The 27,350-nt window shown below is 44.0% G+C and overlaps 1 protein-coding gene across 1 annotated transcript in view; it reads right to left on the bottom strand.

The window, feature by feature from the left end:
• Window positions 1-84: 84 nt before the first annotated feature.
• The window catches only part of T265_00258 (hypothetical protein), a gene marked incomplete at both ends in the record, with an annotated part of 33,279 nt that continues 6,013 nt past the window's right edge, over window positions 85-27,350 (bottom strand). Inside the window, 14 exons of the mRNA XM_009163966.1 lie at window positions 85-2,304; window positions 3,615-3,964; window positions 3,998-4,565; window positions 4,658-4,924; window positions 4,960-5,142; window positions 5,184-5,333; window positions 7,797-7,919; window positions 9,559-9,706; window positions 13,566-14,178; window positions 15,619-15,715; window positions 17,168-17,344; window positions 22,329-22,564; window positions 24,818-25,064; window positions 26,011-26,122. Coding sequence (XP_009162230.1) covers window positions 85-2,304; window positions 3,615-3,964; window positions 3,998-4,565; window positions 4,658-4,924; window positions 4,960-5,142; window positions 5,184-5,333; window positions 7,797-7,919; window positions 9,559-9,706; window positions 13,566-14,178; window positions 15,619-15,715; window positions 17,168-17,344; window positions 22,329-22,564; window positions 24,818-25,064; window positions 26,011-26,122 — 5,491 coding nt within the window. The remainder of the gene's footprint in view (window positions 2,305-3,614; window positions 3,965-3,997; window positions 4,566-4,657; window positions 4,925-4,959; window positions 5,143-5,183; window positions 5,334-7,796; window positions 7,920-9,558; window positions 9,707-13,565; window positions 14,179-15,618; window positions 15,716-17,167; window positions 17,345-22,328; window positions 22,565-24,817; window positions 25,065-26,010; window positions 26,123-27,350) is intronic.

Genomic DNA, 27,350 nt, shown 5'->3' with positions numbered 1-27,350 from the left:
CACCGTTGAAAGGCAGAAGAATAAGCCCCTGGAGGAAGTATAAAAGTATAATCAGAGAAAAATAATGCGTCAAAATCGTTAATATCAACAATCAACCAAACCATTCTCTCTCATGATCCTGTCGACTTCAGCCTCAATTTCTGTCACTGACTTGATGCCGAGTTTCTTCTTGGGGTTGTTTGACCTTCTCTTCCTTTTACTTCTTGGCTTATCTGTTCCAGGATGTCTAACCGTGATAGGATTTAGAGGGCTAACGAAGTGAGGATGTACAGAACTAGAAGTTGCGACCTTGGATAGACGACAATCCTTACGCATGAGGTCCAGTAATGAGAAGAACTCGGCGAGTTGTACTGACGCTGTGCGAACATGATGATCATGGTTTAAAAGAAGATTTGGGAGGATTGTTGAAAGTGTAACGCCCAGTCTGTTGACTGGAGACTGCAAAGCCAGATAGCAAGCCATCGAATGGAAAAGCCGGCCACTGGAAAACGTAAGCGAAATAGCTGGCATTTCGAGACAGCATTTGACATGTTCTCTTTCATCATCTGTGGCCAAAGAGTCCAACAGGGATCCCAAAGTAAGGAGGGAGATGTAGATGGACTGCAACTGCCCAAAAGAATGAACAATGTGTAGTTGTAAGTGTCCCTGAGGCTTCTCACCAGCCTTGATTGCAGATGCTGATATGAGCCTGTTTAGGTTATCTGCAGAAGCAGTCAGGTGGTGCTTCAGCTTGTTAGTTGAACGCAGCAGACGGTTGTCCCGAAGAATCTTGGAAGCAATGCATATAACGAAAAAACTCAAAAGTGTTGGAGAGGAAGATGGATCGTCAGATACATTGGACCCATCCGCGAGCCAAATGGATGCCAGAAGTGCAATAGACAGAATCCATGGGTTCTTCTCTCTTGACAAAAGAACCGGATTGAAAAAGCAACCAAGTAGGGAGAGACGCCTGTCTCCACATTCCACGTTACTCTCACTAAAATCGATCGGTTCCACTTGAAGAGCGCAGGGCTTCAGCTGCCAGTTACCTCTCCTCATATATTCAACAAGAAGGAAACTGCCTACTCGATCCGGTGAAACAATGGGATACACATAATTTCCAGCCTTTTCCAGCCCTAACAAAAGGCTGTATATTAGCTGACGTACCGGAGTTGAACACGCAAATATAGATTTGCTTTGATGTAGAGATTCAACCGAACAGTTAATCACAAGAGCTTGGCAATAGACCGCATCGAAAAAACCGGGATATAATTGAAGATGTCTAAATTTATGTACCAGTAACGGTGGCCAATTTGCAGTGATGGATGGGCGAGGAGCGCATGGGATCATGGGATGAGAATGTTGCTCTTTTATTGCATTAGTCGGGTCAAAATCGTCTTGTTCACCAGCACTGACATTATTAGACCCGGCAGGGGAAGAAGAACGTGACTCCAGGAAACGATCGTCCATGTTGGGAAAAGGTATCTCGTCAATGTCTTCTTTTTCCTCTGACTCCGAGTCTCGAGTGACATTTTCCATTTCTAAGCCGAGAAAAGGTACCAAGGTAGTAGCTACGCAAACAGAGTCCACATCGTAATTGGCCATGCACTTCAGAAGTAACTCTTTCCTCTGTGCGCGAGCAGCAAGCGGAAAACGATTTAAAATACGATTGACCGGCTCCTCAATATTGAATCCAAAACCAGAAAGCCAACTGATGAGATGCTTGTAGATCGATCGACGTCGATTGATTCTTACTTCTTTGGAAGCTTTCCGAGACAACGGTTCGCGCAAACCCTGTGTGATGGGTAACACGGAAGCAAAAATATCCGGACTGATATAGTCATTGCCAACGACACTGGCAAATAACTTTCTTTGTGGAGAAGGAAGCCTACCAAGACCCGGTCCACAGGGCCGAAATTTATAGCAAGGCATATAAAACTGTTCCCTGCATTTCAACATACAACTACAGGTGTCGGTTGAAATGCGTGGTTCGAATGTGACGAGACTTAGTGGCAACAAAACCGCCCCGGTATCTGTAGAATTGGGTATCGTTATGTAGAAGTCGGAGTCATTGCTAATCACCGGACAATTGAAATGAATGGCCAGGCTAACAGCATCACAATCACTTTCCCTATCACATACGACCAAATCGACCTTGAGACAGTGTAGAGTTTGAGCAAGAACCATCACTGCCAGTGGTGGTAAAAGTGGCACGCGAAGCGAATTGTGCGTCGGATCCGCGTGTTGCGCAGACTGCCTGATTAAACTACGGCAGACCTGTAGTCGCATTCGGGATCGGGCAAGTTGTGTAATCAGTTTCGAATCCTGCAAGGAGTGAAAAAACGACGACGAGGTCAACGAGGATTCGGTAAGTCGGGGTGAGCGAAACGGATAAACTGACTGAGAAAGTTTGAAGCCGGTTCGTTATCCAGCGCCAATCTGGGAAACTGATCACTTGTGAGGTACACGTTCTTGATCCCAGACTTCTCGATGGTATGACAAGATTTCAGATAACTTTCATGAAAAAAAACTACGGACGTTGAAAATCGCTGAGGCCAACTCCGGATAACCGAACTCAGTCTGTTTAAATAAGCATCGATTGGGCCAATTAAGCCATTTAGAGCGTTGCGCGCTCCCATATTTACAGAACATCTCCGGATAAAGGCAATTCTCCCCGAACGCAGAGAAAGAAAGGTCAGGTCAATAACCCGCAAGCAGGAAACTTGAAGTTGGATGCTGTTTGGTTAGACCACCGGAATATGCGGATCGACCACTTGGTTTGGCGGGAGCCAGTCACATGTCATAGTTTTAAAATAAGAGTTAACCTACTGGGCTGCAGAATAAAATACTTAAAGCTATATGAATACTAAAAAGTGAACAATAGGCTTTATTGGAACGAAGGGCTGCCGTCACAGAAAGTCAAACACTCAACTGTGAAGAAAGAACGATGAAAATTTGCACCGCAATGTGGTGCTTCAGCGTTGCTCTCAGTACATACTGTGATGGGTAGCTACATCATGGGAATTCGCTCAAAAGGCCACTGTTTTTCAAAATCATGTTTGGGACAATCCGTGTGTTGAGGAATGCGCAGAATTGTGCAAGGAACGAATTCGTGAAAACAATGAACCCAGTAAACTACTAACGGTGATAAGAAGAAATCTAGCTTCGATTGAGAATTCGGGCTGCAGATGGAGTCACCGAATGCCGAACGCACCGAAGAGCTATCTCATCCATGTTAGTGACTACCACCAGCGTACATATGATGAGCTGATAGAAAGGCTCAAACACGATTAAGGGTTGACTACTACTAGTTGGTTACGAGAAGCTGGTAAGCCGATAGATAGGATATAGCATCACCACGGTACAATCACGCGTCTCGCCTCGTGTGATCCGGCGTGAATTGGCCCACCGAATGATAGCTTCTAGGGCAAGAGACCTGTGCGATTCGTTGGAATTTTGCTTTTTAGACAGACTACTAGCGTTTGTAAGTAGTGGGAAGTTTACCATCCGAATGCAAAACCTGCACTCCACGAATCGACTCACGAACCAGGGCTACCCACATTCCTTTGTCCTAAAGAAAGTCTTTCCAAACTTTAACAATGAGCGGGCGAAGAACCATTCGAAAGGGTACTTACATCATGGCAACCATCAAAAACAAATATTGGCTTGACTGCACAACGACGGAATGCGTTGATGATCCGTGTGATGCACACTTCGAATGACAAGTACTCACCACCAAATTGGGTGTACAGCCCCGAAGTGAGATAAATGTAGTTGAGGAAATTATTGGCGTCAATGACAACTCGTGATCCATGCAGCTGGAAGGCTTCGTAATTATCCGGATCACGACTGAGATAACTGCTCAGCCCACGAATACCCATACCTGAAACGCGTGAAATGAATACATTGAGGGAATGCACCCCTGACACCATTGAGAACACAAATATGTGCAGAAAATTTGTAGCGACAAGAGAGAAACAGTGTGCTAGTGTGTATTTTTTTCAATTAGATCGCAAACTTACGAACGGCCAGAAAGGAGCGTCTGAACAAGGGGAAACGTAAGAATAGTGATAAACAAGATCCGTCTCTAACTGGGAAACAATGTCAGACATGACAGGGATCTCCGTGTGTTTTCCGGGCTTGATCGGTGGAGGTTTTTCTCGTTGGCAATTCGCCTGATCAGCCAAAGCGCGCTGACGATCCCGCTCCTCCCTATGTTTGATTGTCTGGAGCATGAACTCCTCCATTTCAGGAGATAGTTCAACGTCATCCAAAGAATCATCGTCAGAATAAACACACTGATCTAAATGTTCTTCCACATAGGAGTCGTGCTCAGCGATAAAGTTAGGATTCTCTTCGCGCAGAGCACGAATTTGGGTGAGAGTTTCATTGTATGCCTGCCGAAAGTATTCTTGCTTGTGAAATAGCCGCATAACGTCATCTTCAAGCATTTCAATCTCGAGGTCACGTCCGTAGGCAGTTTGGAATGTAGGGTTGATTGAAGGTAAAGTGCATGGTGAGATATTCGACAATAAAGCAGTGAAGCGGCTTAGGGTTTGTTGATAGAAATGCAAACCGGCCTCCATCTGGAAGAAAAAGATGGCTTCAATCAAAGTAAGCACACTAGTTAAAAGCGACAAGGGAAAAGAATGTGGTCGGTTGAACGAATTTATTCAACAAGGTGACTACTCGGATGTAACAGATCCAATTTGTGGTCAGCAATGTTAGGAGTTAGTTCATAGTTAGCAATCACAACCTCTTTTCGTGCGGCGGCACTGAAATCCCCTCGTAGCCCTATGTAGTGCAGTCGAGTGGTATCAGCACCATGGTTACTCTTCACATGGATGCTTAGGCATTGGACACTGCTGAACCGGGCCACTTTCAATGGATATATGATATCGCCGAAGGGATCTGGAGTTAGAGATAGAGTCTGATCCCCATCACCCTGTTGCATGATTACCACCTTCAAGCATGACTTACTTCAGTATCCGAGAAAGTCATGAATGGCTTATTCTTGTATAGCGTTACGAGGTTCGGATGACTACCCATATTGTCACCGGCAATAATGATGGCTTTCAGTTTTACGGAACCAGTGAATGGAACATTGAAAAGGAGCTCTTCATCGGAATCACTTTCCACATAAACAGTGGTATTTTTCCTATCCTGTATAGGATAGAAATTCCATCACTTCGTGAGGAACCCACTTCATATGGCTTGAAGACAGATTTTCCGCTACCAACCACCGCCTCGTTCAGACATTCAAGGTTATGGAGGTCGATGAATTGATACAGACTGAACGAGGCAGCCGGGTCCTCAATTTCCAAAGAATGACAACAGTGCCCCCCGTGATTGTGCTCACACATGGGTGCGTACAGAAAATAGTTCAACAATGAACGACACCTCAGAAGTGTTCTGTAACGGAACGGAAAATTAGAAATGAGAAGACAACATTACTATGCTGTTGGTATACTGGATGGTATATCTCACAAGTCTAAAATATTTGGTAACCATCGCCTGTCTGAACGGGGATGGTGTTTGGACGATTCATACATATAAAAATATGACCGGGAAAGAGGGGTAGAGAGCGGTGCGTGGTAGAGTGGACACCAATTATAAATTCGTGCCACAAATAGTCATGCAATGAACCGATGAATAGCGTGTGATACAGGGACAGTTTGAAAACGTATGACGTTAGGCAGTAAACACCAGTAGGACAAAGGAAATTAGAAAAGCATTCTTCTGGGTTGTAGACGCTTATATCGTTGCAATTATTTTCGTCAGAGCATCTATCTTATGAGTGAACAATGTTCGACACCAACGCCTTCCTTAACTGACATACGTGGCTACGTGGCCAAAGAGTATGATTACAAAGTGACGCTATCAGAAAGCAAACCCAAGAATGAAGCGCAGCAAAATTCACAATGTCCTCTAATTAAACCAAATGAACTCTGATTTGTTGATTTCAAGAACACAGCCAATGAAGTTATGCTAAGCCCAACCAAAAACTGCTGGATTTCGACTTCAGAGCATCACTGGCTGCATCCATAAGTAGCATCTGTCAAGCAGAGCGCATGCTCAACAATCGCTTAGATCAGTGAAGCGTTTGGCTTCTTCTCATTGACAATTTGAGTTCTTCATTCACTAAATCGAATTTAGCCATTATTGCTGTGGGCAACAGCGCTAATGATGCGTTGAAAACCCTAGCACCATAGGTTGAATGCGACCAGGAAAATTTAAACATATCACGTGACCTCAGGAGACTTGATACAATATACAATGAGTTGGTGGTGCATAAAGTGTTTAGATAGAGCATTTTGCCCTAATCCAATGAGGGCAAAGTTGGCTTAACAAGTGTGAACGGCTTACAAGAATGTGGAAACAAAGCGAGGCCAGGAGACTAATTAGGAGTAGGGTTCAAAACGGAAACCAACTTTACATGGAATTCCACAATGGTGGCGCGAGACATGCAACTTCTGGGTATAACTAAGACGACTGCGACCTGCCAGTGTGGCACCCAAGCAAAAACATGAGCATATCCGCTAAAACTGGTCCGTAGTGACGGGTCTGTGTGCTACGCAACGGGAACATGAAATAGGGTAGAGGAAATAACATGAAGGTTATGGCAGAATTTGATGGCACGTATGCCAACGATTGTGTTCCGTCCCATATCAGTAAGCTCCACGATTCGTACATTACAATCATCTCTTGGACCTACCTGTGCAGGCCAACTAACGCGTAGCGTTTTTATAAGTAAGCACTACCCCGTTTAGGCTAAGCAGCGATTCCTTCCAGTTATACTCGGGTTTAGCATAGTCAAGGTAGTAAAGTATATACCCTTACCACGAGATCTCTCTGTGCCACATTCAACTATGCGCTCATGCGACATCCCGACCATGCGACGCTGTGCAGATACCCATGGCCAAAACCATCAGGGGTAAAGTATTCCGACATGATAAAACCAAGCGTTACTGCCGTACAACTACGTGAACAAGACGTTATATAGTCTACAATCAACATTCCCGCGATGACAATGATTTGTAATTTAGCAATGTTCCTCGACATTAGACATGCATTCGACCGGCTGCGTACGTCGACGTATAATAAGCTTGATGGGGGCCAGCTGACGGAAATAGTAATTATCGAAACCGAGAACCGCAGATGTAAAGTTGTCACCCATAGATAAAAACCGTCAAAAGCACTATTAACTCTGCCTTGGGAGGAAAACCGGACATCCTTTCAAAGCTGGGACCGATGAATTGAAGACAGCAACTTGATTAGCTGACAGGCTACTTTATCCGTAGAATGGAGGCACTGAACGTATCAACAGTCTCGAGCAGACCGCTTGTAATGTAGCGTCGGAGTAATTCCGGAGCGATTACATAGAGCGTCCTCACACTGAGGCTGTAGAGCCCATCTCGTACAAACTAACCGGCCTTTCTGGGAGAATCAACATTAGTGTGGAGCTGAAACAACAATGCCATTCGAATATTTAGCAATAACCGTCGTAGATTTGATGGTTTTGAATCCCCTCCCATAATTTCGTCAGTAACGAGATAAAAAGGGGGTGACCGGAAACCCATGGGGCACCAAATGATGGGGGGAACTCCTAAGTCAGATGCCTTATTAAATAAGCACACAGTGCTATCAAAATATTGACGTACCTATGAGGCATCCCTGGGTGAAACAGTTCCATATGATGCTCTAGGGCAACTGGAAGACAGCGGCTTTCAGTTGGTTGTTAGCACATATGGTTTATCCCTGGAACCTACAGCAACGTTAAAGTGGTCGAGATAGCCGTAACCAGGACAAGAGCTCACCGTCCAGTGGTAAGCCCGCGCACACTGAGACCTGTCAACAACTCGGATGCGATAAAGCTTCTCTTTTAAAAACAGGGATGATGGCCGGTAAGCATTGGCCTTGCGTTGTCTTTTCGGTTTCCACTATGTACTGATAAGGGCTTGAAGGGATAAACGTAAGTAGTTCTAAGAATGAAGACAGGGAGAATTCGGAGCTCAGAGCTTCAGGCTGTTTCAGTTCAATTCACTTGTGAATTTGGACACTTAGACTGGACAGCTGGTTCCTCAAAATTTTCCATCCATTTTTAAAGTCAACGTTGCCCCTTCGCCTATGACCTCGTTATCATCCGGTTTTCGACCACAGACATTATAAGGGAGAATAGAGTGTGATACAGACGAGAAAGCCTTCGCCAGTTAGATTCCTTCAAAATGGAAATGTTCAATGTTTCGTAAATTCGTTTTCCATTTATGGCGGTCTAGCGGGGCAAACAAGACGTACCAGTTTTCCAGGGATGATGATTTGCGAGATGGGGTTTGGTATGACTAACATTTTGAATACGGTTCGAATAGCTATCGGAATTTCCTTCCGCATTCGTCAAAGTCCAGTTGTTAGTGCTATCATGGGAAATGAAAGTGAGTTGTTTCTGATGGGTCTCATTGATCGCTTTACTGATCAGATGCAAAACCAGCTTAAGGCAATAGTAAGTGGAGGTTTCCCATTGGAAGTGAGCAAGACCAACCGCAATGCCCCAACACTGGAAGGAAATCTGTAGCGTAAAACGCCATCTGTATGGCAATAAAGACCTGATCTGTTGTTGCCCAGTTCTGCTTCGGACGCGGCGAACAAAACGTAACAAACCAACGCCTTTTACGTTGATTCGTCGTGCTTCGTTAAGAAAAGCACAGAGATTGAGTGGAATATCGATGCATTGTGCACGGATATCGAAAATAACAGTCCATGGTTTTTCCCCGGTGAAAGTCGACTAAGTTGGGTGCTCACAATTGCTCTATATGCATCACTGGTTTGGTGCAGTTCTGGGTTACATTCTGCTGGGACAATGTGCGTTTATTGGATCAGTATTGGGCTACTTCATCCTCGATAACTTCACAGAGAGCACGCAATTAAGCAGTCAAGGTTTTCTCCACTTTTACACTGAAAACGATTCCGATTCGAGCCTTGCATCAGAGGCTAGCGGACAGTAACCCTGAGCTCAGGCAATTTTCAAAGTATACTTGAAGGCATAACATTACCAGAACCATGTACTCAAGTTCCAAGGACAAAAAGCACGGTCCGTTCCCAAGCTTATGCTTACCAAAGCATAGAGAACACATTCGGAGCGGCATCGTGCTCTTGATGGCTCCCAATTAGTTATCTGATCACACTAGTCAGTTACCTCAGCCACTGCAAATCAGTCGGAATTTGCGGTTTTTAAGGCTGCACTTTTGGAACTGTCCTTCATCAGAGAAGGTACTAGCATTACATCTATAACAATGAGTGTGCCGGTTATCTGGATAAAAAACATAGTTCACTTACGAACTCACCACAGAGCACGGTAGGAAGTTAACCCCTAAACGCTTCACAGTACCCCCCCCCCCCCCGTAATAAGAAGGACTAGTGTAAGTTGTCTGGCTGCTCGCCTCCGAAAGTGATTGTATGGTTGCAACTTTAGGGAAGAGGTTACATTTACTGCATTGCCCAAGCTCGAGGCTCACGTCGAGATAACAACTCTTAGTCCAGAGGTGTTCATGTCTTGCGGACCAAGTGGTTAGAGCACGAAGTTACTGACCGGAAGGTCCGTGGTTCGAACCCGACCTCTGCCACTCGACTTCCTCTGTCTAGGCTTGGGCGACCTGGCAGTATCCCAGCCCTCGTGCCTCCTTCATGTGGCATGGCAGTTAGGCACCGAAAGAGTGCTACAGCTGGACGACGTCTTGCGGAAGGTAAACAGACTAGTTATAAAAATGGATTTTCAATCAAGTTCGTTAGATAGACGAAGTATTGTGAAAAAAGTACATCAGTCGTAAGGCATATTCAACAGTCAGAAAATCATCAACGCGTAGTTCTCCAAATGGAAACTTAGCGCTCCCAGGGCAGGCACAATTCGACCAGGTCTTGTGGATGACCCCTCCAAGGGGCACCACTGTATTTTCAAGCTGGTAGTGGAGTTCTTGTTTTCACCGAAGGTTTCAGTCGTTGATTCGTAGAAAAATTTTGGGGGGATCAGTGAGCTGAATGGCGTCTTTGAAAGTCACTCATTGCTTGTTTCCACTCTGATTTCTGCGGCACCCTCAACAAAGTCTCCAGTCACGCTCCTGATATAAAACGGTGATTCATACAACCTTTCATGGTCATCCTAGAACTTACTACTTGATTACTTCCTTATTTGTCCACCAACATACGAGACAAAATAGACAAATGACATGGATTTTCTGTACCAGGCAAATACCAGAAGATGATTAGCATCGACACCGAAAAGTCAGAAAATAATATTGGGAAAGAGGAACCCTAGTCTCATGCTACTCAGCACATTGTGGAAGTTCAGCCTAACATATCCGCTTTTAACTAGGTTACACAGTTTTCAAACAGATTAATGAAGCTAGCTTGGGCCTAACGACTCGTATCGATCAGAATCGCCATTTGAGACGCTCAAAATTTATTCTATTTTTAGATTACTTCGTTTCACAACTTTTTGGAAGAAAGTTAACGACCCATCGAGAAATAAATTCATGGATTCCCCATGAGGGTGCTGAATTCTGCAGAAATTAAGTGGAAAATTTTCGTTCTGAAATCTGCTGAATTGTCCTGTATTGGAATAAGATTAATATAGTTGGCTAAGCTTGAATACACATGAAACTATAAAGCAACAATGCCCCTAACAGTTTGACCGGTCCCAGCCTTCACAAACGCAGCAGACAAAAACAGAAAAGGTAAGATTGTGAACTCAGCTATTGAACAGTGGGAGATGCCCTCTCCAGTTCATTATGAAGCCAGCACCAACATCGACTACACTTGACTCAGTTCACTGTACATGGTGTCCCGTTTACATAGCACACTGTAGCCCATTGTTTTCGTGCGCTGTGTTTATGGACGATAACCTTTCACCCACATAGAACCCCATATTAGTTCAGTCGCTTCAAATTCCCTGCTCTTGCAAACTGTTGACAAGCACAGTGATGCCTCTTTCATTGATCCTATTCACTACTGACACCATATAAGAGAGGAACTCTTTTGTGTCTGAGGTAGCTAACAAGATCGAATCACATAATTTCCGTTGTTTGAACGTGCCCTTCGCACTTCAGTAGCTCTTGTTTTGGTTTGAATAACATGATAGTACCGGAATCATCATGGTTTCATCAGGATACGCATCAGAAATGTGTGATGACAGCTTGATATCACTTTTGAGACAACCTCGTCCAACTGTCAGGGAGCTATTGTTCGTTCTGTTCCAGCAAATTCGTGCGTAAGAGCGGAGCTCACTTCTATTTCATTTCGGTGTGTCAGTAATAGACCATTTGCCAAAGGTACTTTGGTTCCAGCTGCTTCACTGGTAACAGAAAATGATTAAAAAACTGGCCATGCATTGAAGGTAGCGGTCAAACGACTTGCCGGTGTTAAGCGGCTCAACCGCCTGATGAAGTTTGGAGAGGAAGAGTTACACACTGAAGGCGGTAGATTTAGTGTTGGATGGCGGTTACACTATTCAAGCAGCGTCAACAGATATTGATGTGTTTCTTCAAAGTTATGGGAGATCGAAGTTGTCAGCATGAGTGAATGTTCGTCAAAGCTTTGATACTTCATTGAAAGACCATAGAATAGCAACTGCTACACTGCCTCTAGCATGCGACCTACCAACTCTAATCCAATTATTCAATGAAGTATGACTAGATCGCTGCATATGATAAGTCCTTGTCTTAGGTGAAACTTATACTTTGAAAATGTGAAGCCTACACCAATTCATGTAGTCACACCATCGGCTACAATGATACATTTCTGAAGTGGTAGGTGCCAGAGGAAAAGAGGCTCAAGTAGTAAGCTAACAGAGGAAAGAAGAGAGGACGGAGGACAGTTTTATCATACCCGATTGAATAAACAACTCAATGCGGCCACACTTCAAGGTGTTTTACTCGACTGTCTGGTGAGTAGGAACCAGTAAAATCTTACCGAAAGAATCCAATTGGACGACAAATCCAGTGTATGATCCGATATGTTTCATCCACGAGGTCTTATGTGATGCACTGCGACCACGAACCCTCCTTTAGTTGACCCTGTTTGTGCTATTTCTAAGCACGTTAACATTACGGTTGTCTTTTCCACAGATACCATCTTGAGAAGCCGACCAAGGTGTTCTTTTCCGGAAACAACAGTCGTTGAAGTAAACTCCACAGACTGAAACCGATTTTTTTATGGCATTTCTGACATCTATTCAGAGGGGAATAATATATGCATTTGTACGCCTACATACTTTTGTACGCTAAGAATTCACCACTACAGATGCAGTAAGAACTTGCAGGCTCGGTTTGATGCACCGCACCAACACACCCAACCCTGTATCGTATATTCTTTGCTGAGCCTGAAAGCCCTAAACGATGTATCACGGGTTTTCATGTCGCTTCTAGGGTATGATACAGTTTTTCATGGCATCATCCGACAGAAAAGGAAAATGGAGTACAACCTTCAGGGTGACGACTAAGCCACCTAGATACTACCTTCCTGAAGGAGTTGGCACCTATATATCGAATGCGGTGGTTTGAATATGAAAGCGCTTCCTTTGTGATTGGGTAGCGCACAACGTGGGTTTGTCTGGTCTTGTTGCCAATGTCCAGTGAGACAACAACTATCGATGTGTCCGGAGGCAAGCCGCTCTTAATAACCGAATATTACGTCGCTTGGACGGATGTGTCACGTGCGGACTACGGACTAAACTAAGGCATCCATTAATTGGTCAGAATGTCAGCCAATATGGATGGAGCATCTATAGCTCGCACTTTTCACCCTCTGATGAAGATTATAGCGCGAAGCTGTGGAACATTCTGTAATGACTCTAAAAATACAGTTGCAATATCCTTCCTCGCCTTGACGGGCTACCTCAAGCTACCGTGCGTTTTGATACACCACAGTGGGCAGAGCAAGAAGCCAAGGGCTGACGCAGAATTTGCACCAACGTTTGCAGTACACACTTAATACGACCAATTTTACTGGTCAAAGCACTCGTTATCAGGTCACGACTTCAGTGCCCTTAGTTTACTTTCATCACAAATTTGTCTGGAGGTTGGAAAGAAGTTATGTAATGATATAAATCCGTCCGGATGCCTCCGTATAGTCTGGCCATCCTTGGAAAAACCGGCTCCCTCACGGAAATCAGCAAATTACGCGGATGTAGCGATAAAACCCTGAAGAACTTTATCGTTGTACTATACGAACCTCCTCAAGCCGATTTTGTCTTCAAATAATGCCAAAGGCAAAAGCAAAGGCTCCAGTGCTCCAACCAAGAGAATGAGGTAAGCAGGGTGAGGCGATAAGTTGGATAGGCAGCAGCTTACTTTGAGCACAATTCAACAACTGCTTAAACTACAGGGATTTCCAGAACCACTAAATGCCGAAACCGGTCTAACTGTGATCATTCCGTTGAAACCATCGATTATAACATCCAATAGTCGCAGTGTCGCCCGCTTAGGAATCAGACGTCTTTTCCAAAAATGAGAAAAATATACATGCTCACTGAAAAGCACATGAATCAGAGAGACTTGTATTAGGTATCTATGATAATATAATATATACAGTTAGGTTACGCTGTACCTGAAGCTCGTTCGTCAAGCTTACGGGCTGAATCGGGGAAATGACTAGATTCTTCTGCGCAGGAATCCTCGAGTAATGGAACCCGAATAACTAGAGTAGCATTTGCAAGGCACGGATTTTGAACCTGTAAATCTTTCAGCCACGCGCGGACTAGGGATGGTGGAGCAGGTTGGGGCACAGGGGGCATCTCAGGGACCGTCGAAAAGCGTTCAGGCGGGTCATCTGCGGACTTGAGACCTTCAGATACATGGTGAGTAAATACCGTTTTCTGATTCACAAGCGCATCCGAAATAGGAGTCACAACACCTAAAGCTAGGATGGTTCCCTCTGCTTGTTCATGAACTGTAAGCTGCCCGGGTAGAAACGAATAAGTATGGGAGCGACGAAGAGCAAGCCACCGATCATCATACTCCGGTTGAACTCTGGACATTTGTGTTGTCGGTCGGTCGGATGGTAGACGACTAATATCGGTTGTTGCGGGTGAAGACTGACGGACATGGAGCTGAACTTGACTAGTCATAGTTGCCGTAGCTTCTTCGGGAACTTCATCAAGCTCAGAGTCCAGTGAGCTTCCCAAATGTCCGAAGACAGGTAGACAGGATAGGTCTGAGGAGAAAATAAACAGGGAATCAAATGACTTAAACAACAGAAGAGGTAATATCGAAAGGGAGATCATCCACAGCTGCACAAACGTTACAACTCTACATACAGAATTGGGTTTCCCACAAATGCCGTCAGATAAAAACGAGAGCTACTGTTGGCACAGTCGGTGCAACCGATGACTTAGCATCCTGCGCAGAGTGAGCACAATATGTGCCGATGATAGATTAGTGGAGTGAAAAACCAATTTCATCACAACATTCCCCATAACATGCTGATGGTAACGAAAAAAATCTACGCGTGTAAAATATGTTCCCTCTATTTCGCCCTTGACATAATTGGCATATGTCTGTTTGCAACCGACCTACAAACGACGGGTCCGAAAATCTCATTTTCCGGGCTTTGAAGTGAACCGACTGTGTTGAGTTGTTACATTACTGGAAGGATATTTCGTCACTGAGCAAACGAACGTGCACTGTAGCCGATTACTTACCATTCAGTATGGTACTCAAAACTTCTGCTAGTGTTATAGAGACATCGCAGTTGTTTTGCTTATTGAAGGCCAGTAGCACATTAGTCCCACGCTGAAATTTCTCCCAATATTGAACCATCTATGCAAGGGGCCAGGTTGTGTGCTGTTTCGGCCACCGCATCGGATCAAAGTTCTCTGTTTACCTACCTGTTTTTAGTATGGGGAATATTTCAGCAACTGCTGTGCTGTCCGAATGCAGGTTTCTAGAATGGATGAATGAGACGACTTGGGAGCAATAAGCCCTCTGCTGCGCACTGCAACTGGCGACTTGTTGGGACAAACCAGGCTTCACAACATGCGTTCCGCAGTGAGCATATTTGGAAGAATTGGTTAAAGAATACAAACAAACACGAATTATGGTTTTCTATCCTCTAAAGTTTTTAATTCATTCCATCCGACTTCCCGTAGACTAGTTGAGAAATCAAACACCGACGAATCAAGTAGGAGTCACAAGCACAATCAAATAATTCATTCACCTTACTTGCTCAAGAGCACATTCATCTGGGATCAGTCGGCCACATATACCCTTCAACTCAAGCTGGCTTAACACGTATGTCGCATTCCATGGGTAAGCACACAACAAAATTTTGTCCATCGTGTGCTGTCGGAAAACTAGGTAGAGCTGGCTATCTTTTGGACTGCGCACAAATCCACGTTGAAATGAAGCTCAAATATTTGGAATAACTAGTGGCTTTATTGACATCTTACCAGATGGAGTAAAAGGAGTTGCTCACCAGTCTTATGGGAAAAACTCCACGAAGAAGTAGTGCAAAGACCTAACCTAACCAACGTCATGCGAACGAACATGTAAGAACAATGATATGCAGATAAAGTCGTTTCTTAATCCCGTAAAAAAGTACCGGAAAAATCAACCTGTGCAGAAAGGGCAAAGTAAATCCAGCAACGAGGCCTACCAGGCTTCTTGGCAGTTTGATCTCGAAGTTTTGCACATTCGGCCTCCTTCTTCAATCGGGATGTGTCTAATTCCGTCCAAAGCGTGTAGTACGCGCCCTGTGAGAATATAAACAAATAAAATGACGTGTTGATGACCTACCTATACGACGATTTTTGGATCAGGCACCTTGGAAAACTTTTATAAATGGTTAAAAACTCGGAAAGTAATCCACAAGCTAATCAATGACAATACAGACGACCGACACTGGAATATGCACGATAGACGATGGTCCACTCTTTCCNCACGATAGACGATGGTCCTCTCTTTCCACAAAACGGTTAACAAGTATGTGGTCCGCAGGCTTCTTGAAACGCAATAAACTTATGGAGATTAGGCGCCATGTGGGACCGAATGAACTGATTCAAAGTGAAGTAAACCAGATGTGTCCCGATATACTGGTCACGTCGAGACCCTGAGTCGGCACCACGACCTTTTGATTACTCAACCTATCCGAGATGTCATCGTTTCGAAAACTTCTGATAAGCAGCCGGTTTGTTTAGCAAAATGTAATGAGACTATAGATTTACTTATTTGTGTATGAAGCAAGTTCCTTTTCAGCCCTTATACTAGCTATGTGAGAGCATTTCACTGTTCATTGAAATAGCCCCTGCAAAGTAGGGGCCAATCATCACAAGTGCGTTATGGAGCACTCAAATCCTCACAACTTTCTCACACAAATTATCTAACAAGTGCCTTTCCACCGCTTTTGTTGGCCATATCCACGCAGATTATCTTGCTGATGCAGAAAATGTGCACTACGTAGAAAGCGAAGCGATGGCTATCTCACATGAATTGGTGTAGCGATTTGCACTGCTCTTCGAATTTTCAGTATTGTTGGAAAAATAGGATATAAGAGGTTACCCTTATGCAAAACACCCACCTAAATTGACGAGTCTAGTGAAAACAGACGCTAATATGGTTAGCTCACCACATTGTCGCAGTGCACCCGGAGTCTTTCTACAGATGTGAAACCTGGCCGATCTGCGTGGAATATAACAGAAAACCACCTGTTATCGTCCGCCCACCTATGAACAGCACCACAAAGTATGATGAGAGCGTCGTATTTTTTGGTCAGAATTCATCGTCTGGCATTCAGAAACTCGCCACTCTCCGCTCCAGAGACCCTTTTAGATGTAGGTACCGAACAGCAAAACGTAGATTTAGATCGGCACAAGGAAGGCGGATTCTAAGACGAACGCATATTTACGGCCTTCTGAACTGTTAAACTTTTGATCCGACTACCTGTTGGTGTAGCGTACAGAGGCCTATAAACCACGTAGCTAAAGCACTCGCACACAGGGCTCCGAAATATGATCAATAAAACCTGAAGGGCGGTTCGTATTAGCTATTCATGCACGTCTTGCTATGCGGCTCGCCTCATCAGAACTGCCCCGGTAAAACTTTCGATCAAAACAGAGAAAAAAAGGAGTAAAAAACGTGACTGCTTAACTGGAGCCATCATCAACAGCATTGATGGCAATACATCAGTACTGCATACTTGTGCTTACCTGCAGCCTCTGATACCAAACGAAGTGCGGCCCATCCAGATAAATGACCGTCTTCTGTGCCGATTTACTGGTCCGATTGCCGTTGACAGCGTATGTAAGCAAAGCCATCTGTTCCGGCGTTTGAGCACTTATCATACTGGATGGTTGTTGGGAATTATCACACTTCGAGTCAGGTAACTGGTGGATAGTACAGATGAGAAATCGTCAAAATTTAGGGAATGAAATACACCACTTGTCACTGTCTGTAAATCAGCGGAATTCAGAAAGCCATCTAGTGGTGCGAACTGCGACTTATCTATCGGCAGAAACGAGCTGACATCAATACTTTTGGTGGACTACAGAATGGAGCTGACCCCATGAAGCTGTGAATGAAGTTACATTGGTTCTGGCACGGGAAATTTGAATTTCATCAACCGGGATTTAAAGTTTTTCGAGAAAAGCTCGAAAAGTCATATTAAGGGACAATGACATTTATCAGATTTTACAATCCTACTCATGAGTCCACTACGAGAAGAGCAAAACCGTGGATTTGTGATTGAAAATCGATCCGGAAAAGTTGACGTTTTATTAATAGTGTCAGCCAAAGATTTTATCTAGGAATTACGCCAACTGACTTCCAGTTTTTATTTTTGTAGAGGACGCGTAATATATGGTCCAACTTTTCGGGTTCCTGAATTTCGGTACACTAACCAAAAGGATGTAACGGACACAAGCAGTGACGCACAGTAACCAATCACGACATGACCCATTATCGACCACTGTATGAGACGACTTTGTGACGTCCCTTGTTGAGTCGTGTCAATAGTTACCATACCGCATAGGGGAGATAGCAAGACCATCGGTATTCTAAAAGGGCGTCAAAAGCTGGGAGAGCTCGTGGATTTGGTGCATAATGACCTTGTACTAGCTATGGTGGGTTCTGCCAGAAGTAGTCAGCTTTACACAATGAAGAAGTGAGGAGGGTAAACCCGAACCTGACGGGCTCAGTTAGTCCCAGTGGTAACAGATGGTAATCTTAGACCCAGCGAAGTCCAGCTGTCATGCAAGCCCTAACCCATGGTCGTTTGTAGCGTTTTCAATCCATTTTGACGCCAGAGGGGAAACGTTACTAATTCTATCCGTGTTTTGTCTTAGGAATGCATAGCTTTCCGGGCCGCGAGGGTAGAACTGTTCAGTTTTTCGATTCGTCGCCCATGTCTGGGTACAAAAAGTTCCAAATACCTGCACTCTAAAAGATATATTCCTCTCCTGATCAAAAAGCGTTGATATAGAATATTTGAAACTGGCACCAGTTGACCGCTCACACAACCCCCACATATTTTTGCAAAATCCACGAAAATTAATTTGAGTATGACGACGTGAATGGAAAATCATTTAGATTACTTTTAACCGAAGACAGCCCATCCATTGTCTAGTTACGAAATAAGTCCACGATAATAAGGATGTGCTCTAACGCCTTAATGACACCATTTCGTTCACACTCGATTAACAGTAGCTTGACCATGAGCTGAATCCTCAGGAAACCATTTGCAGTTTAGGAACTTATTTATGTCCAGCTTTATGTGGATTACAGCATGTGAGTGTGGGGCATGTTCCTAAATAAAAAATTCTCACTAACTGCATGCACTCTCATGAAATGATACCTCTAATCTCATTCTGAATGCTGATACAACAGAGGCAGTGATTCTGTACCAACCACCAGCAGATGTTACTGTGGCTATGCTACGAAGACGGCACTGTCTCCTTCCGCAATGAGTTGCAGCAAGCAATAAATACTCCAATTCGATATAACCTTGTATCGACTGACCCTGCACTAAATCGTGTGCTCGCTGTGGTCGTTGATTTCTCGCTACCATCATGTTCATATGATCCTTTCGAGCTTAGTGTTACAACAGTTCATCCCCAAAATCAACCGTTGGAGGGCTATCATCCGCCAGATTGCAAAGTTGAGCTGAGCAACCCACTTAACCGATTCCCACTTTCGCTTTTTTAAGTCTTCGTCAATTGAACTTGTCAGCGTCGACAGTGCAGCGCGGTCATGTGACGGCATATGATGTAAGTAATTTATTTACTGCCACAAGGAATTTCACCTTTAAACAATCGTCGCCCTTAATTAGTGATCCAGCTATCCTGTGCATCTTTTGGAGTAAAAAGAGGGACATGCGACAGTATCTTTTGGTCATTAGAGCGGATCACCACATTTGACGAGACTGCCTACAGTTGTTACACTCTCATATACACTATGCATTCGGTCTTAAGTGGGTCTAAACATGGCAAGCTACAGAGGTCGTAAGATTACATGCATACAGAACATTATGATCCAGAAGCGGAAAGCCCACTGTCATGCCGTGCAAGCGGACAGTTACAGACCATTAATGTATTGCGAATGGGAGCGGTAATTAGTGTAACCTGTCTTGCGAGAATTAGCATCGAGGATTTTGAATACTGCGGTGCCAAATTTCATTCGACTCAACATAGATTTTTCGTTAGATTAATAACGACTACTTTTCAACGTAGTCTATATAGCAGAGAGCAACTGCACTCAAACTCCTCATTAGCAAGTGGACTGTAATCTCGTACTTCACAGTCGGAATGACAATTTTTGGATAAGTCCAGTCTATTTCTATACGCAACGGCAGATTTTCTTCGATTTTACGTCTTCGTGATGCTCGATGGGAAAATGAACTCGTTTAGGGATATTTTTACTCTAACACACACGATCCATTGGAACTCATGATTCTGTGCTACAGAAATACATGTCTGCAAGGTAAAAACACAAAATGCGACGGGTGCAATAAAAGTTTCTGGTGCAAGCCAAATAGGAATTGAGACGTCCAGACATGCACCATGCTTGGTAAAAACACTTTCAATCAACCAAATCTCCTCATTGTTCTTACGAGTTCATTTATCCATTTCCAAAGGTATCATAAAGTTTCAAACGAATCTGATAACATGCGAGACACGATACAATAAAGGGCGGACCTGACCCGAGCCTCAATAAAGGGTCAATATGGAAGCCTCTACACTATTTCTTGAGACACGGTGCTTCCATCAAGTCTCTGTACTTGGTTCCTATTCCAAGTTGGTCACTGAACTTATATGACTCCGCGACAGGATCAACTTATGAATATGCAGTTTTGGTTGTATCTCAACTGGTTAAGAGGTTTGCGAGTTGCGTGAAGCTGCCTCATCGCTATATCAATTAATTATCAATTGGACCCTAGAGGACAGGATATGGCAACCATTAAACCAACCATTCTTAGATTGGTTGATTGTACCAACGCTTGATTATAACATATTCGCTGCACACTAACTCACACACGGCCGATTTCGTCTTAAATTTGTTGCTCATTCGGAGAACGACTAAGAGGGGCCCATCGTTTGACGGATACGGCGGATATGGTATCTGCTCACATGGTCCACTGCACAACAAAGCACTTTCGCTAACCTAACTTATGAAAGCGACTGAGCGGAGCAACTCCAAACAAATACATCGGCGGGTATCCGCATATACACTAATTTGGATTCAGCCTCAGTGGAAAACCATATATGCCAAGAGGATACCGATTGGAATATTTTGCGCACTGCGCTGCAGTATAGTGCTAGTCACGCCTAAGCAAGTGAACTAATGGCACTAATCAAATAACAATATACACATGGACTTTACCAAAAGTATCAGTGAATTCACGTACGTGGAGGGATAACTTTGGTGCGAGCACGCTCCAAATGAGAATGATTCTTTATGACCACGAAATCGGTTCGATCACAGGAATGCACAATCAGTTAAACAACGGATTTTTTGCTCATATTCATGTGGTGCTCTTATTTTCTGTAACTGTTATGCTCTCCGTTTACATGAATTACGTTGGATAAGTGAAATAAATCCGTAAAAATGAAATCAATTTTGGGATTATAATAGATACATGGCCAAACAAATTACAGAATATTTTCATGAAGTAAACTACTCACAAGATTGCTGAAAACTTTTCGACAGCCCACAACCGGTTTCACCCTTGTTGGGGCTCATCAGGTAGGCGCACTTCAAGTAGAACATAAGGTTGATGGAAACTCGGGGACTGCGCCTACCTGATGAGCCCCAATAAGGGCGAAACCGGTCGTGGGTTGTCGAAGAGTTTTCAGTAGTCTTGTGAGTAGTTTACTTCATGGAAATATACTGCGATATCTCGAATATCGTGCCAGCTGAAAGATGAGGCGGCCTGTGTGCAGCACATTCAGTTGTAGAACATCATAAACGAGAGATTCAGTTGATTCTCTCGTGAAAACCAAATGAGTGTATTCCTCGAAATTACAGAATACTTGTCTAGTTTGGTATCTATGAAAAACAGCAAAGGAGTCTCTATTTGTTGGTCGAACATGTGGTACAAGCACTGATGGACAGGTTTCCCGATAAACGTCGGGCCTCGTTTGGCTTAACTGACTACGTCTGCATTAAACACACCAAAAATGACTCTAGGATTTCCATATAGACGGATACGAGAGCCTTCGGAACTCACCAACTCACGACCAATGTGTCCATTGTTTAATCGTGACAAGCCTGAACAAGCCGAAATATACATACAAAATACATCTGGATTGTGAGGTTTTTATCACTTGAGACTTTTCTTATCAAAAAAGAACTGGCGACCTGTTTAGACAGAATACACAGAGGGGCGGTTGGTTTCGATGAAGATGCTTTATTCAAAACGTTCAAGAGACTAGGTACGAAAGACCTCACTTTCTGTTGAGGTAACTGTATTCGAGTGCATGTTTGAATCCGCAGTTTGAGAAATTGAAAGAAAAGAAACCTGGTTAGGCTCTTCAGTTGCTCAGAGGATCAGCCCAAATTTCGGAAGCACCGCTCAATCAGTTGGGACGAACACTTTTCTCCATGAATCCTTGTGTAAACTATGCAGCCAAGAACACCTGCTCTAAGTGTTCCCATGTTCCAGGGCGTAAAGGATTTAGCCAAGCAAGATTCCGATAATAGTACCTCTAGGGGTATGCTATCGAAAGGAGTCATGAACTTGATTTATAGTCCATTCAGTTCGGATTTTAACGAACAGAAGTAAACCCAACAGATCATCGTATGATATAGTGGGACACTGTAATTTCGACGTAGTACTGCAAAATCAGACTCACAAGAGAATGCGGGGATACTTACCTTGACCACACGCAATTCGGTCATTGGGTCAGAACAAATACGTTCTGCGATCAACCGAGCCAGGTGTAGAGGGTCTTCATCCAGATCGTCTAAGATATGTTGAGCCACCGGCCAAGGATTAGCATGAGCCAACTTGGGGACCCAGTACATTAGGTGGCGGTAATGCGTCATAGCGTGACAGCGCCAACCAAATATATCAATTATCATTTGACCAACCTCATCGTCTGGGATCACATCTGACAGACAGAAACGTAACAGGAAAACAATTAAGGGCTGAGTCGGTTCAAGTCATAGTAATGCTTGTACGAACGTATAGTGTGTCCACAACGCGCGCTTCATACCGCCAAGGATGGGCATAACTGCTACACTTGGGGGAAACGAATAAGGTGGGGTAATGGATGTGTGATCAAAGAGACAAAATACATAGACTGGAACGGAAGTCAAGTTTTCATAAAGAGATATCTAGTACCCAGTGTGGATAGGATCTTTTCAATTTAATGAGGGACTATTTTAGCTCATTTTACTGGGCGACGGCATAGACACTAAAATTGGTTGGGAGGATGATAGACGGGTTGACCGCACTGCATTATTTGATGGGTAGGGAGAAACTACGTGTGACGGCCGGAGAACGAAAAACTGCACGGGTGAATGGTGCTTCCCAGTTGCCTAGACCCAAGAGGGTTTAGCTGAGGCACCCTTGAGCCTTGACTCAAAAGTCTAACCCACAAGGCAGTGGAAAGACATAGGGTTTTGTTCGGAGATGTTTGCCGTAGTCTCTGACTCAAAAGTATGATCCGTGAGGTGGCGGTTATTAGGATTTTCTTTAGGGACCCTTTTCAGAGCCAATGTCTCAACAGTCTGATTTGGTTGGCTGCAAGGAGCTGGCCGGGTGACAGGGGGCCTCTTCGCAGTATGACAATTCGCTATTCTTCATCAGGTTGTTCCCCGTCGGCCCTCCAGCCAATGTAACCGCAGGATCACTGCAACCCGACTACTACGACAAGGTAACAGCTTTAGGTCGGGACGAACACGCGTAAGTTGACTTCGTTTCCAAGTCATAGACTGACCATCATGTGTTGTATCAATTAGAGACACGGTTGGACGAAGAGGGCTGAGCGAGGCAGACGATCCTCTTGCACAAGTACACGGCCTAACCAGCCAGACCTATGACTTGACCAGCTAATCTATCGAGAGAGAGTAACTTTCGTGAAAACCATCCGACGTTACCGCGGGATTACTGATATGATGTTCCATACCATACCCGCGCAATGCTTCGGAGGCACAGACGGTCAAACAGTCTTCAAAGATCTTCGAGCGTGCTGAGATCTGAATCGGGAAGCCTGACAGGCAATATAAACGTCTTACTCCTAACCCTGAATTATTACGTTTGATCAGCCTAATAGAACATCGCGGCCAGTTCATCGTAGAGATGCTTGAAACCTGCAGGACACTCTTGCATGGGTGATTTATCTCCGAACATGCTGCACATTTACTAAGGTAATCAAACGAGGAGATGCATCCAATCCCTAGGGTAATTGATATTTGGTTATGTTCATCGTTCCTAATTCATATGCGTCGTTAATCATATCACTTGCGTAAGCGATCATGTTCAGAAACTGATCGTACTGACTGGTTCTAATTGATGACTTACCTCCCGACCAGTTACCAGTTTTACGCTAGTCCGCTGATGAACAGTTCATTTATGCACTGTTAAGTTCTGTCTACGAAATATAAGACGAATAGCTAAAGTTTTTGCCGGAAATGACGCAAAACACAGTAGTGGCTTTCCAGAGTGGGCAAGATCCCAATAACCATTGCATACTGTCCGCAGACATGTCTTCACGTAGCTTACAACAAAACGAGCGGTTTCTCACACACACATACGAGGAAGCGTCTTCTGAGGTACCAAAATGTGTTTGCCATACAGATTTTCCCCTTTAGAAGTGCAAAGAGAGGATGAAAGATCGTCCATATATTTTGTACATGGCTAACGAAAATGTAGCTGTTTGCCTATGAAGGCTGCTGGTAGAGTACGATGAAACGCAAGCAGAATATACATCTAGTACAAAGCTGCTGAGATATGCATCAGCATGATCGGACGGGTAGCGGTTTTAAGACCGTCATCTAGGTCATCACTAACAAGCAATTCCCGCCAGCTACGGTGTTTCAAATGAGAATCATGACTGTTTTCTAACATGACAATTAAACAAGCGAATCATTGAAAACCCAATTAACATCAAGATGTCAGGAGATGCTTGATTCCAACTGATCAATCAAAGTCACGTCTGAAGTAAAGAGGGGCTACCATGCATCCCTGCAGAACGGCTAATTGTTGAACCCACACCAATGGCGGAAGGTGCTTCGATTATAGCGTATCTTTTTGGGAAACAGAACTGGAGAACTCCGTGCCAGACAGTTCGATGCTGTTTTAGATAGATGTACCGTATTATGGGTAAATTTACATAAACATGACAGAATGGTCAACTAACGATGCTTGCTCATCTGCTGCAGTAGTTTTATGACGGTATCTTGTTGACGAGGGAAATGGTTCCATTCGGCTTGCAGGAAACTAGTTACTACCATTCGACCAGGAGGGAAAACTCGAAGAATAGCCTTGTAACAGTCCAGATCGTCGGTGACCTCGTACTCAGGCATTCTATCCAAGGCATTCAGAGCAAACTGGTTGAAACCGCGTCTCGTTTTCCCGTACCGTTCCAAATAAACACTGATTGCGTGCTGAAACCAGGGAAAGGAAATGGCGCATAACCGTATTGGCGCAAAAATGTGAAAGTAGCAGTCTGAGCCCTTCTAGTAGACAAAAGAGAACGACCAATGCGGACGTACTCGAAAGAGCTTGCCGCGCAGTTGATTGTTCGGTTTTATGGTGCCCCTACCTAGTCCGATCGCGTTACGGAGGTAGTCTAAGTGTGCGAGGCTAATAGTGTGACACTTGTGAGTAGCGTGTTCAGCAACATGGTCGTATTAGAAAGGGTCGCTAGCAACACACGCATACTTACTCCAAGATGGCCAGTCTGTATCTAATTTGAGGAAAGGGAGTTAACTGTTGCTGACGACGGACAGAGAAAAAGGCTAAACGGTACCCCGTAGTTCTTGACCATAACTTGTTCCGATGTGGCGTTTATTTAGTGCTGGGTACCATGCATCCACTAAGAAATAAGAAACCTCAGATTTTGCCAATTCCGTCAGTTCGTTCAAGACAGGAAAAGCTGAAGGTGACTGCGAAACACTGACCTTCAGGTTAGGAGGTCCAATCTTGAAATTCGCACCATTCCAACCTCAGTACAAGTTGTTTCGGAAGTCAAGTGGTATATTATGAGCTGAGTGATGTGCAACCAGTGCGAAGTAACGAGACTAAAGCTAGCCCATGAAAACATTTTTTTCAAAATGGCGAGGATCGAACGAAAGGACCCTGTATTCAATAGCTTGCTTCAATTTCAATGACATCCTGAACTCGAATACTGCGTCCATAGTTAGGATCATAGATTCTAGTGGTCGGGTTAGCAAGGCATAAGTAAGAACGACAGGTAAGTCTATAGGTATTGTCAGAATATGCTGCCTTACAACCCTGTTTCTGCAGGATCAACACATAGTGTTGGCACAGTGTGAAGAAGAACATACCGAGAACTTGTACGACTTTTCCTATCATTGACTGAGAACTTACCAGAAAGGCACGCCTCTTTAGCCGTCGTGATTGGATCCGGTTAAGCACAGCACTGGGTTGATGAATGCACAAAGTATCATGTTGCCCAAAGTTCTGGACAGCTTCAGTCCACCTGTAAGAAACAGAGGGAAGTAATATGAATGCGACCCGACGTAACATTCACAACGTATGAGTCGAAATGTTAGTCTGAGAGACGAAAAAGGACGATCTGTTGCATGCAAACCAAGCTAGGTGGACTGTCCCTTACTATCGTGAGTTCAAAACCATTCAAACATGTGCTACCATAGTCCACAAACCTGACCCACAACTAAGGTTTTCCCAACCTTCAATTTAGAAAGGCGTCCCGTGGGAGTTGCATGTACACTCCCAGCTATCTGCATCCCCGTCAGTAACGAAATCGCTCCATAAGGGGTCAGGAAAGATCCGATCAGAAGTGGACTTTAACTGAAATGTGCTTTGAAGGACCAACAACAAGTAACATCTGCAGATAACTTCTACAAAGAGACATTCGTATCAATACATACATAGAAGTTTTTAATAAAGAACCCTATACTAACGTTCACTAGAGCATCCCCGAAGAGATGAATCCGAGAAGCGAACGAAATTACGTGGTTCAATAATTATTCACCAGGAATAAAGCAGGCATACCCGAAAAAAATCAAGACCATATGCTCAGCTAATTTAGTGATTCAAGTATCTTTAAAGCCACTGCTGAGTAGTCTAACGTGTATAATAGTCACCCGCGCAGCTGCCGTCTCTATTACTCCCAAATCATCGGGCTTTAAACGAGCCACACCTTCGCAGGAAGGTGAGTAAATAGGCCAGGATCACTAAACAGTTTGTCTTCAGGTCCTCGACTTCTGGAAAAACGAAAAGAACACAATTCCAACAAATCTTCTATTAAATTAAAGGTCCCCTACGGTTAACGCGTTTCCCCGTAGTTCGAAAAGGTCAATGTCACCTCGGAAGGCATAAGAACACTGATTTGGAATCGACAGCCTTCAGATCTGTAGAATTCGGGAGCCGTGTTGATAAAGCTCTGAAATAGGGGGATGTGCTTTGATGTGATCTAAAGAACTTGAATTTGAAGAAGTATCACGAATAAAGTGAGACAGGAAGGAATCGTATCCTTTCCAACTAAATTCCAAAGTGATGGTCGCCTATTTCACGCGGTAATTAGAATTTCGAAAAACATTCATCCTTTGTTAATCACCCTTCAGTAATACGACCCACGAGGATTGCGTTGCAGCTGTATGGCGGTAAACTCAGAGAACGCTACTAAGAACGAAGCGACTTTGGCTTATCCCGACAGTATTATTTGCCAAGATTAGTACCGCATC

The sequence above is a fragment of the Opisthorchis viverrini genome (genome assembly GCF_000715545.1).
Source record: "Opisthorchis viverrini unplaced genomic scaffold opera_v5_2, whole genome shotgun sequence".
In the NCBI taxonomy this organism is placed as follows: Eukaryota; Metazoa; Platyhelminthes; class Trematoda; order Opisthorchiida; family Opisthorchiidae; genus Opisthorchis; species Opisthorchis viverrini.
Note: the sequence above shows the minus strand (reverse complement) of the source record. Positions and strands in the feature narration are given on the sequence as shown.